Source organism: Pongo abelii, chromosome 5, assembly GCF_028885655.2.
Source record: "Pongo abelii isolate AG06213 chromosome 5, NHGRI_mPonAbe1-v2.0_pri, whole genome shotgun sequence".
Classification (NCBI taxonomy): domain Eukaryota; kingdom Metazoa; phylum Chordata; class Mammalia; order Primates; family Hominidae; genus Pongo; species Pongo abelii.
In genome coordinates, this window is record NC_071990.2 from 123,807,859 (window position 1) to 123,820,708 (window position 12,850).

Sequence of the window (12,850 nt, forward strand, 5' to 3'; positions counted from 1 at the left end):
AAGTCCTAAGACTTTTTTACGCTTTAGGCATAAAAAATACTTTAAAATTTGAAGATCTTTCCATAGAAACATTTTTAGGGATGTCATCTTCAGGGTCCCTTACAGTAAAAGAAGTAGTTAAGTGTAGAATGCAGTTAATATACCTCATACCTCTGTGAATTGGTGCTACTAGTACCAATTAGTATGTAAGTTCCATAACAGCAGAGAACATACCTGTTTTGCATACCCCAAGATTCAGTAAATAGTAGTTGCCCAGTTATTTTGTAAATGATATCTTGTTTGGTAGTCAATGATTTTGATTTTTAGATATATTTTTCTCTCTGAATTTTTAGGTTCCACACAGTAGGACTGAAGGTTTAAAGCCAAGGGAGAGGATTTCAGATGACATCATTATTTATGATGTTACTGATGATAATGCAGATGAAGAAAATATCCCAGTTATTCCAGAAACTAATGAGGATGTTATATCTGATCCCTCCAAGTAAGGAGTTTGTGAGAGAAAATGTATGAAAATATTGATTACTTTTCTTATTACACAGCAAAATTCAAAACTACTTTGTTCTTTGAAAAACTAATAATCTTTCTCACATTTGGATTATTAAACTTGATAATTAAGGTAAATTATTCAACCAGATAAAGCCTCACCTCCTCTTCCTCTCAAAGGAGGTAATACTGAAAACTAATTGATTTTTAATTTTTATTTTGGAGTTAAGCACTTCTCATTCAATCTTTGTGGTCTTCTATACTATGAAGTACCAATATTGTGATTAAGCTGCTCGCTCAAGAAATTTAAGCCTTTCAGTATGTGGTATGGGGAGAGAGTTTCCATTTAGAATGAATGGATAGTATGAACTTATTAAATTTGAAAATGTAATAGGTTCCTTCTTTTATTGCTGATTTAGCTGTAGCCAGTACCCTGATATTGTCATCGTTGAAGATGACAATGAAGATGAGTATGCACCTGTCATTCAGAGTGGAGAGCAGAGTGAACCAGCCAGAGAATCCCTAAGTTCAGGCAGTGATGGCAGCAGCCCTCTCATGTCTAGTGCTGTCCAGCTAAATGGCTCATCCAGTCTGACCTCAGAAGATCCAGTGACCATGATGGATTCCATTTTGAATGATAACATCAATCTTTTGGGAAAGTGAGTGCTCATCTAGATGTTGTCTAAAATTATTTGCTTTCTTTGTTCACCTCACATGTTCTATTTCTCTTTGAGTAATCTTCCTTTCAGATGATGAACCCACATAGTCCACCTTTCTCTGTTTTGGTCAGTGTTGAGTTCTGTAATGAATGGGATTTAATCATCCCAAGAGTAGTCTTGGTATTTTCCTGGTAGTTTCTCAGATTCCTTTGATGATATACTTCCTTTGAGTGTACATACAATGTTTGTGATTATATATATTTGTGTATCCAAACTACAGAATAATGTAATTTCTAGTAAGGTACTTATAACAAAGAAAACTTAATAATTATTAATAATCAGTAATGAGATTAAACATTTTATATAGTATAGAGGAAAAAGGTAAATCAGACTGTTCCTGCAGGGTGTGTTTTTCTGTAAATACTTAAAGTTTTCTGTAAAGGCTATGAATTTTCAGTTAACCAGATTTTCAGGAATTCCTACTCTAGAATAAGATCTCTTAAGATTAAGAACCGGTAAGGATGCAGCAGCTGCTAGAAATATCTTGCCTAGCCAAGTTGTAATGGTGATTTTTAAACATAAAAACAAGGATATCTAATATTTGATTAAAAAATTTTTTTTTTCCTTAGGGTTGAGCTGTTGGATTATCTTGACAGTATTGATTGCAGTTTAGAGGACTTCCAGGCCATGCTTTCAGGAAGACAATTTAGCATAGACCCAGATCTCCTGGTTGATGTAGGTACTTTGGGTAATCTTTGCTATACTGGTAGTTTGTGTGTTTATGTATATTATTTAAAAAACAGTACGTCATTTGGTTTTGTATTCTACAGGTTGTTTTTGCATTTTCTTTTTTTAAATTAATGATTTTGTTTATCAGAAAGAATGAAAAAATAGGTTTGGGACATTGAAGGAGTGTGATTACCACCTGCCTTGGAGTAGCAATTAAACTAATCTCCCTGTGAGAACATATCAGATCTTTTCAGCAGTACTGTTAAGTTCATGTCTTGTCTGGACTTGTTGCTGTTTTTTGTTTTGCTCTGGAATGAATTGTCAGTAAATAGAAATTTGTGGAAATTAGTAATAGAGGTACATAGCCAGGAAATAGCATGGAGACACCTTTTAATACTTTGGGGATTAACATTTTTTACTCAAATATATTTTAATATATTTGCCTTATTTTTTACATTTTTATATTTTGAGTCACAAGGTTCCCCTGCTCCAGTCCCCACCACTATCCCTATGAAGTTGACTTCAATATTGACTGGACTGAGAATTCTTATCTACCGTTTCTGCCGCTAACCACCTTTCTTAACTCGTTCTCTCTTGTTCCTGCTATTCCTCCCTTCTTTATCTAAAGCTTCCTACATGGTCTGGTCGCGCTCAGATGAATCTTGTTCTGTCTCCTATTTCCATTTTCTGTTGTGAACAGTTTTCTCTCTTTATCCTGGAAAATTTTGTTGTCTTTTTTCTGTGTTTCTTGCCTTACGTTGCAGCTTCTCTTACCCTTTTAAAACCCTCTCAGGCTAAACAAGAATTAGTTCTTTCTGCTCTTCAATCTTATTTCAGGTTCATTAATTTACTGCATTACTCCTCTGCTTCTCACCAGTCCTTGTCAATGGCCCAAGGACTTATTCTTACTAAATCATTAGCACCTCACAGAGTGGATTTTACTTTCTTTGAAGATTTCTTTTCCATTTTGACCTGTGTTTCTGTCTTATGAATACGTGTTAATTTGAATTTTGCATCCATGTTGATGACCTACTTCAACTTAGCGGTAACCTGACAGTGTTTTTTGATCCTATCAGCCTTTCTCCCCTCTTTAGATCCAGAGACCTTTCAAAATATTTTTCCTTTAGATCACTAAGAACGAAATAAAATTCTGTAATTCTGGCCATGTTCAAATCCTTACAGTCTTCCGCTAGGTCATTTTATTTCAACTTTAAAACATTTGTCACATTTATTTGTCCTAAAGACCTTATCCAGTCAACAACCCCTTCTTATTCACAGAGGATAATTAACTATACTCTCATTCTCTTATAAGTAATGAATCTGTTTCCAATCTTGTATCCTTTCTTCTTATAAGTAATTCCTTAAACCAATTTGTACCCCTGTCCTTTGCCTCTGTATTTGTCTCCTCTATCCTTGATCTTTCCCGTCTGCCTTCAGTAGTTGGAGATCTGCTCCATCTTAAAAAAACAACCATTTTTACATCTTGCTTTGTTCATTTACCATTCTGCTTCTCTAACTCCTTTACTACAAAACTTTAGAAACAAGCGGCTGTATTTACCTCTTTTTTACTCTATTTTATCTGAAGCTTTGTATTGTGTTGCTTATTAACTCTAACTCTGTACTGCCTGTGTTGTCTTGGTTTTTTCCGTTGTAAGTACGCTGTGTGTGATTTTTCTTTTCTTTTTGCTATATTAGTCCATTGGGCTAGTGGAAAGTTTGTTTTGAATCGGACAAATTTGGGTTCTGTTATTGGCTCATGTTACTTACTAGCTATGTTACTAACCTTGGAAAAGTTATTCTCTCTCGCCTAGTTTCTCCATCTGTTAAATGTTGCTAATGTCTAACATGAAGGGCTGTTGGCAAGAATTAGAAATAATTAACACTATTATTAACATTATTGGGCATTCTGTACAATAGAACTTTTATTGTTGATTTTAGAGGTGCTGTACTTTTTTGTTCTCTCCCTGTCTCCCTAATCTTCTCTGTTTTATCTAAGAGCTTTTCTTTTTTCTACTATCTTCTACTTAAGGGCATCCCCTAATGCACCCAATCTTTCAGCCTCTTTTACTTTTTCTATCTCTCCTTTTTCCATTCTTCCTCTGTGAAGAGATTTTGGCTTGTAAGATTGCTTTCAAATGTGTATATCCAGCTCTTAACATTTTTCTAAAGTAAACTGGACTTGAATTCTAATTCCGTGACTTTGAGATCATCAGTTAGCTCTTACCTCAGATTACTTGATTTAACAACAAACTTCTTTATTCTCTGTATTAGTTACATTTTACAGCTTTCTGATTTTCTGTAGTGGTATTAGACTTCTATTTACTTAGGAGGATAGTTATCACAGAATCACCTTGAATTCTCTTTCTCTCATCATTCATTAAGTCCTGTTTTTTAAAATAGCATTCACAAGCCATCCCTATATTCTGTTTTCACTATTGCTTTTCTCATCCAAGACCCTCATTATTTTATCCTTGAATTATGCTGTATTGTCATAAATAAAAAGTCTACCTATGATGCTTTGTTCTCTGAGATGACAAAAATGGTAAGAATGTGAATAAGTGTGCTGAAAAGTTTACAGCTTCTCTCTGAAGAGTTCGGTACCAGTACTGGTAACCCAGAGTGGGGTCACAGCAGGAGAGGCCTGGCCTTAGAATTCAACCAGCTGTGTCAGCTTATGTATGATCTACTTTTTCTACCATTTGTCTCCTGGGAATACATGTAGGCGATCCCTGAGTTAGTGGGTAGGGGTTGTTGGGCAAAGAGGAGAATAAAGGAGCTTACAGTGCTGGTCCTCCTCAGATGTCACTCTCTGTAGGGACAAAATTTGGGTTAGGCTTCTTAGGCAGTGGTAAGCTAAACTGGCAGAGATTGATTATCATGAATCACTATCTACTCTCAAGGATCTGAGCTTTCTTCCTTTTCTGAGGTTAGTAGTTGGTAAGAAAGGAGAAGGAAATGAAAAGGCAAAGCCAGGGAATTTTGTAGGACTACCATGAATGTAGAACTTTAAAGAGAGGAATCAGTGTCTAGAGAGAATGGAGGAAGAATCTGCCTGTGGCTTTTTTGCACCTCATTCTATCCTGTGAACCATTTGGTGTGTTCATTCTCATAAAAGGCTAACTCAGTGAGTGCATTTCATCATTCAGGCCATTCCCAAGGCTCTTATTGCTGACAGGATGTGGCCTCTACTTTTCAAACCTATGTATATAACTTATTCAACTTAGAACCTCTGTGTTATTTCCATTTCTGGAACATATCCTACCTTCTTTGTTGATGCCGCTAGTGTTATACCCATGTGTTCTTCCCCTCATCTTCTCCTTTCCAAGTTCTAATATTCTCCAGGTACTGATATATATCACATAGTTTTATCAGCCCTTTTGTTTCATTGTGTATGTTTCTGTGTGCGCTTTCCTCCCTTCCCATTCTCTTAACTCCTTAGTGCTTTTGAGCGCCACCATCTTCTGTTAAAACACTGGATTATATCTGAACATGTGTTGCTATTTGATGTTGGTCTTACCTTGTCCTTTAGATTGTAAGCTCCTAGAGAGCAGGAATGATGTCTTTATGATGTCAGTTATTTGTTAAAGATACTCAGTAAATTTCTATGGAATGAATGACTTTAAAGCTTATGACTTACAGCTACATCTGTGAACTGTCTGGACTGAGGAGTGTAGTAAGCAGTGATCTTAGCACTTACAACTTTCCTTGCGAGGTGTGGTGAAAAGAACCAACAAGTAGATATGCCATCTGTCAGAGGGCTTCACTTGAGGCATAGTTTAGGAGCCACTGTCATAGAGCAGATTCTGTGAATTTTTTACCTAACCGGGTATTCAGTGAAGGCTCAGTGTCAGGGCAGAGGTCTCAACCCTGCACACCACTTAAGGCCAAAGACATTTAGAGAAAAAAAAATGAAGGAAATGAAATTGAATGATAAATAATGAAGAAGGGAGGAGGTGAAAACCACTATTTGTCTCAAGTGATTTACCCCAGTGTTTTTTAGAGAAATTCTTACAACATGAAATTTTATCTAATGCATGGGCTAGCTTGTTCTGCTTTTGTTTGTTTTTCTTTCTGCTTTTCTCTTTCAAACTTGTTTAACTGTATAGAAGCTTCCTAGTGCAGGGGCTACATCTCTTCACCCAACATGGCTGTATAAAAATTTTGAACACACAATTATTTTTAATTATTTTTTAAACTTATCATCTTTCTTGTTTGGTCTTTCAGCTTTTCACTAGTTCTGTGCAGATGAATCCCACAGATTACATCAATAATACAAAAGTAAGTTTTAATTCATGTTGCTCAGGACCCATAGATATAAAAATCTACAAAAACGTCCTAATAAGTAGAGAGCAATGTCACTCCCAGCCACAAAAAGCATTTTATATTCTTACCCAGTATGTGTGATCAAGATAATAAAATTCTAGTTGAAAAATTAGCTTTTGGTTATGTGGTGAACTATTACCCACTTTTGGCACTTGTGGGATTAACTACCAGTATGAAATTAACTTCTTTTGGTGCTGGGAGATCACCTGACTAAACTTGGTATATTGAAACAAATAACTAAAATATGATTTCTTCATGTTTTATGGGCAGCATTTTACATTCTTATTTTTTCTATTCTCAACTTTTTTATTAAAAAGTGATAGTACCCATATTTTTTGTGAGTTCTATCATTAGCATACAGTAAAAATTCAGGAATTCTTATTTATTGCAGAAAAGGGAAGTTGAAACGTATGGATTTTTGACTTTTCAGTAATAAGGATTTTTTTTTTTTTTTTTTGACATATAGGAACTGCACTTGGGCTTAGCAAGTGTTGACAAGAGATTCTGTGAAACTTGTTTTTAATGAGTAGTAAGGACAATTTGAAGTTATTAGAGCAAGTGTTTATGTATCATTGTATTTTATATAACTTATTGTCATGAATAGGTATACACTCCCTTTATCTTTTATTTGTACCAAATTGTTTAGTAAGCCTTGTTAAAGGTAAATCAAGTCCAGATTCCAGATTAGTGAAGCCAGAATTTTATTTTGATTCTTTTTCTTTATAGTCCAAAAATGAGCACATCTCAAATAAATATAAGTGATTAGGGTGAGGGGTGTAATTTATATGATTATTGTCATGTGTAAGCCTGACCGGACTTTTCTATATTTTCAAAGTTACATTGTGGATAACTTAGAGCTTAAAAAATTTATGAATTTGTGAACTAGGAAGTTGATTATACATTCAGTATTCAGATAATTTATATTGGAGGTTGGCATACTTTCTCCATAAAGGGGCAGCTATAAATACTTCTGATTTTTCAGGCCATATGTTCTCTGTCATAACTATGCAGTTCTGCAATTGTAGTATGAAAGCAGATACAGACAATATGTAAAAGAATGTGTGGTTGTGTTGCAAAAAAACTTCATTTACAGACAGGCAGCATGCTGAATTTGGCATGTGGACCATAAGTTTACCTGGATTTATATTACAAGATTTTGTGTAACGTGCTCTGTGATTCAGTAAATATATTACTGAATGTTATTCTCATGGACCGTTTAAGTTGAATGGACCCATATCATTTGTTCATTTAGTGAATGTGCTTTGTTGTTTATTTGCGACTGGACATTGAGTCATTCTTTATTTGTGGATCATTTTCTTATTCCTGAAACCAAGACCTTGATTATAGTTTTCAAAAACTATAAGCAGTTAAGCAACAAATTGCATTTTGCTCTACAATGCTGTAGAAAAATTACATTTGAGAGTGACTTTTCATTATAGTTCTGAATCTAGATTTTAATGTTTTCAAATAATTGGCACATCAGCTGTCCTTCCCTTGCTCATGACGGGTATTACATAACATAGATTACAACACTGTCCTAATAAATCAGATGCCTTATACTCCTCAGTACAGCAATCTTAATTGGCCACTATGAATGAATAAGAATTTGCATGGGAAATGAAATCTCATTCAGTATGATACTGGCTATGGGTTTGTCATAAATAGCTCTTACTATTGTGAGATATGTTCCATCAATACCTAGTTTATTGGGTGTTTTTAGCATGAAAGAGTGTTGAATTTTATTAAAGGCTTTTCTGCATCTGTTGAGATAATCATGTGGTTTTTGTCATTGGTTCTGTTTATGTGATGGATTACGTTTATTGATATGTGTATGTTGAACCAGCCTTGCATCCCAGGGATGAAGCCGACTTGATGGTGATGGATAAGCTTTATGATGTGCTGCTGGATTCAGTTTGCCAGTATTTTATTGAGGATTTTCGCATTGATGTTTGTCAGGGATATTGGCCTGAAATTTTCTTTTTTTGTTGTGTCTCTGCCAGGTTTTGGTATCAGGATGACGCTGGCCTCATAAAATGAGTTAGGGAGGAGTCCCTCTTTTTCTGTTGTTTGGAATAGTTTCAGAAGGAATGGTACCGCTCCTCTTTGTACCTCTGGTAGAATTCAGCTGTGAATCCGTCTGGTCCTGGCTTTTTTTGGTTGGTAGGCTATTAATTACTGCCTCAATTTCAGAACTTGTTATTGGTCTATTCAGAGACTTGACTTCTTCCTAGTTTAGTCTTGGGAAGGTGTATGTGTTGAGGAATTTATCCATTTCTTCTAGATTTTCTAGTTTATTCGTGTAGAGGTGTTTATAGTATTCTCTGATGGTAGTTTGTATTTCTGTGGGATCAGTGGTGATATCCCCTTTATCATTTTTTATTGTGTCTATTTGAAATCCATTTGTTATCGGGTTCTCATGTTTTAGAATAACAGTGACATCTTTGGAAAATACCTATTTTAGGAAGCCTAAAAATAAAGATGATATTATTTCATTAATGTTTATATATTTATGCTAAGTGAATGCTAAGTGATGAAATATTTTTATGTACACTTTTGGAAAGGTTTCGTAGTTTTTATTATATCTTGGAGCCCTTATTTTCTCTTAAATCCTAAAACTTACACAGCTTCATTTTATGTTAAATATCAGGGGAATTACTGGAATTAGTTTACAGTTGGTTACACCAGACTGTTTAGCCAGCATGTAGATCTGGGACTTGGAGATGTCTGGGACTTAAAGGAAAAATTAAGAACCTCTGCACCTCGGAGTTTGAACATCATTGAAAGGAGCACTGAAGAAATTAACAACGGTAAAGATGTAATTTCCCTACCACAGTCAGATGTGAGGAGAGAAGAAAGTGGTTCAAAGAAGCAATTTAAATGACAGAAAAGAACTGACAGAGCTACAAAAAGGACAAGAAGAAACACCACCTCAACTTTGAGGCTTCTAAATAGTGATAAATAGTTTTAAGGATGTCATTATGTCATCCTGAGCTACTCTAAATATGTTCACTTATGCTGAATATTCTGTTTATGAGTGAAATGTATAATACATTTTTTAAATCAAAACTACTTAAAATGAATTTAATTGCTTAGTTAATTATCTCTCAATTAACATTTTGAAACCAGTCATCTTTGATTCGTTCTGATCTTTTACTTGTGACAAATTCTATCTGTTCTGCTGTTGAAATCCCCCTTCATTTCATACTTAATATAGAACATCTTAATTCAGGTTCTTTGTTTTATCCTCTCAGTGACAGCAGTAGTTCCTTAACCAGTCATGTTATCTCTACTCAGATCTCTCTCTGTAGCCCATTTTTCCTGATGTTTCCCCATCTCAAATATTTCAGATAATATACCAGTATTTACATATTGTATCAATTTTTCATTTTTTTCAGAAACATAAAATACGAAACAAGTACTTATATATATATTTTTTTCTTTTAGTCTGAGAATAAAGGATTAGAAACTACCAAGAACAATGTAGTTCAGCCAGTTGGGTCAGAAGAGGGAAGAAAATCTAAATCCAAACCAGGTAGGTGTAAATATAGTATTCAGTCTCTGTAGGTTTTTTTAATCCTATGTAGAAACAAGTGCAAGCCGAGGGTAGTCTTAACAATTGAATATGCTGGCTTTAGTTCCGTGAATAGTGTGTCGAGGTTCTAGTATATAGAGAAAGTTGAATTGGTGAGGTAACAATTCTTTAAGTTTTTTTTTTTTTTTCCTATTTAGGAAACTAAAGACCCCTCATTTCTTAATTGTTGAATAAGAACTATTGACTTGCACACTTTAAAATTTATTGACATAGTGCATCATGTCATTTCTTGTTTGGCTATATGAGAGTAGTAATTGCCTGTGTGTACATCTCTGTTTTCATTTTTTTCCCCTCAGCTTGAACTCAGTATAAGCTGTTGATAAAAGAGTGTTTTTCTGATCTTTATAGATAAGCAGCTTATCCAGTATACTGCCTTTCCACTTCTTGCATTCCTCGATGGGAACCCTGCTTCTTCTGTTGAACAGGCGAGTACAACAGCATCATCAGAAGTTTTGTCCTCTGTAGATAAACCCATAGAAGTTGATGAGCTTCTGGATAGCAGCCTAGACCCAGAACCAACCCAAAGTAAGCTTGTTCGCCTGGAGCCATTGACTGAAGCTGAAGCTAGTGAAGCTACACTGTTTTATTTATGTGAACTTGCTCCTGCACCTCTGGATAGTGATATGCCACTTTTAGATAGCTAAATCCCCAGGAAGTGGACTTTACATGTATATATTCATCAAAATGATGAACTATTTATTTTAAAGTATCATTTGGTACTTTTTTTGTAAATTGCTTTGTTTTGTTTAATCAGATACTGTGGAATAAAAGCACCTTTTGCTTTTGTCACTAACCACACACTCTTGCAGAGCTTTCAGATGTTACTCAGCTGCATAGTTACGCAGATTTAATGCACATTATTGGCGTATCTTTAAGTTGGATTCAAATGGCCATTTTTCTCCAATTTTGGTAAATTGGATTTCTTTTTTTTTACAAATACGACCATTAACCTCAGTTAAATTTTTGTTTTCCTGTTTGATGCTGTCTATTTGCATTGAATGTAAGTCATTTGAACTAATGGTATAACTCCTAAAGCTTTCTCTGCTCCAGTTATTTTTATTAAATATTTTTCACTTGGCTTATTTTTAAAACTGGGAACATAAAGTGCCTGTATCTTGTAAAACTTCATTTGTTTCTTTTGGTTCAGAGAAGTTCATTTATGTTCAAAGACGTTTATTCATGTTCAACAGGAAAGACAAAGTGTACATGAATGCTCACTGTCTGATAGGGTTCCAGCTCCATATATATAGAAAGATCGGGGGTGGGATGGGATGGAGTCAGCCCCATCCAGTTAGTTGGACTAGTTTTAAATAAAGGTTTTCTGGTTTGTTTTTTTTTGAACCATACTGTTTAGTAAAATAAATACAATGAATGTTGAGTACTAGTGTCTGTTATGTGTCTTCTTTAGAGGTGACACTCACATGAAACAATTTTTTCTTCTCGTAGGAAGCAGTAGCTTTAAACTGTCTGTGGTTCATTATTCTCAATATGAATCATACCAAGATATTTGTGCCTCATCTCGAAAATATATTGTATATTGCAACAAGGGAGAAATATAATCTCTAAATTTTAATGTATTTTAAAGTTCTTTGTTTAAAAATTATGCTGGGTTGCTTTCTATGTTTCTAATAAAAAAGTGAGAGAAGTATGCCTCTCATTGTCCCAAATAGGGTAAGAATATTATCACTGGATGTCTGGAGAGAAGATAAGAGAAATAGTCAAATCACCTCTTTCCTTTGAAACAGTTGCCCAAGAGAATTATAGAGACTTAATGCAAGGCCAGGGCACTTTATCATGTGAAGAATTTCACCTTTGGGCAAAGGGCTGAAAGCAGTACAGTTAATATTGTATAGGGCTATTTAATGAGGAGTTTCAAGGCAGGTTTTCCTATTGGCCATATTCTGTCAGTGTCTTAGAATTTCTTTTATTATGATGTAAAGATTCAAAGTAAGGGCTAGCACAGAAGAATAGGAAAATTCCCTTAGGAGAGTTTTAGTTAGATCCTAAAATACTTGGCTCTGATGGTGAGATCTTGGTGAATTAATTCAAGACCCTACAACAGTGCTCTGCGTGAGCTGAAGAGTTATGTTTCTAAGGGTGATAAGAAGAGTTTAGAAACTGAGAGGAGAAAACCTTAAAAGACTTTTCTTCATTCCTTTCTCATTGTGAAATACAATCAAGTTTCTTCTTCTTGGGGGCATTTTGGAGCTCTAGAAGCACTTAAAAAATAATTTTGAAAAACTTGATTATGACCCTGGTACTTTTAAAGTTGACATTTAAGATTTTTCATCTTAAGTTTAAATAGTTGGAAGGAATTTAGGATATAGTTAATATTGCTGTTTTAAAACATAATTGTTATATGTTTCTTTAACATTTACCTAAAGGAATTTGAATGCCATAGTGATTTGATCTCTATCATCCACTCTACTTCCTCCAAACAATTTTTTTTTGAGACAGTTTCACTTTGTCGCCCAGGCTAGAGAGCAGTGGCGTGATCTCGGCTCACTGCAACCTCCGCCTCCCAGATTCAAGCGATTCTCTTGCCTCAGCCTCCTAAGTAGCTGGGACTACAGTCATGTGCCAACCCACCTGGCTAATTTTTTATTTTTAGTAGAGATGGGGTTTCACCATGTTGGCCAGGCCGGTCTTGAACTCCTGACTTCAGGTGATCCGCCTGCCTCAGCCTCCCAAAGTGCCAGGATTACAGGCATGAGCCCCCGTGCCTGGCTTCCTCCAAAGAATTTTATCCTGCTTTTTTATGTTTGAAAGTTAGACAATGATGATCTTTCGTGACACCTCTTTACATCTAAATTTGAGATTGTTTCCTATAACTGTAAGATTCTAGGCATTTAAAAACTTTCTTTCCAGTTTTATACTGTATAACTACACAGTGGATTATAACCATATAAATATATATGGTAGAGACTTAACTGATTGCCAAACCGTTTCCTTTTCCTATCACGTGGCTAGATTATTTCCACCAGTGCAGATGGGGTAGCCATGTAACTGAGTTTTAATCAGTAAAACAGGAGAAGTGATGTGTAGCACTTCCAGTTCTGGTGGT

General features: G+C 35.1%; 1 protein-coding gene across 2 annotated transcripts in view; it reads left to right on the plus strand.

The window, feature by feature from the left end:
* Positions 1 to 11,167, plus strand: part of HSF2 (heat shock transcription factor 2) — a 33,455-nt gene extending 22,288 nt beyond the window's left edge. Inside the window, exons 8-13 of one of the 2 annotated variants that reach the window (XM_002817308.6) lie at positions 333 to 481; positions 903 to 1,142; positions 1,772 to 1,877; positions 6,096 to 6,149; positions 9,639 to 9,726; positions 10,135 to 11,167. In XM_002817308.6, the coding sequence (XP_002817354.1) occupies positions 333 to 481; positions 903 to 1,142; positions 1,772 to 1,877; positions 6,096 to 6,149; positions 9,639 to 9,726; positions 10,135 to 10,430 (933 nt within the window). In that variant the 3' untranslated portion in view covers positions 10,431 to 11,167. The remainder of the gene's footprint in view (positions 1 to 332; positions 482 to 902; positions 1,143 to 1,771; positions 1,878 to 6,095; positions 6,150 to 9,638; positions 9,727 to 10,134) is intronic. The other variant, XM_002817309.6, reaches the window with a different exon arrangement.
* The last annotated feature ends 1,683 nt before the right edge of the window (positions 11,168 to 12,850 follow it).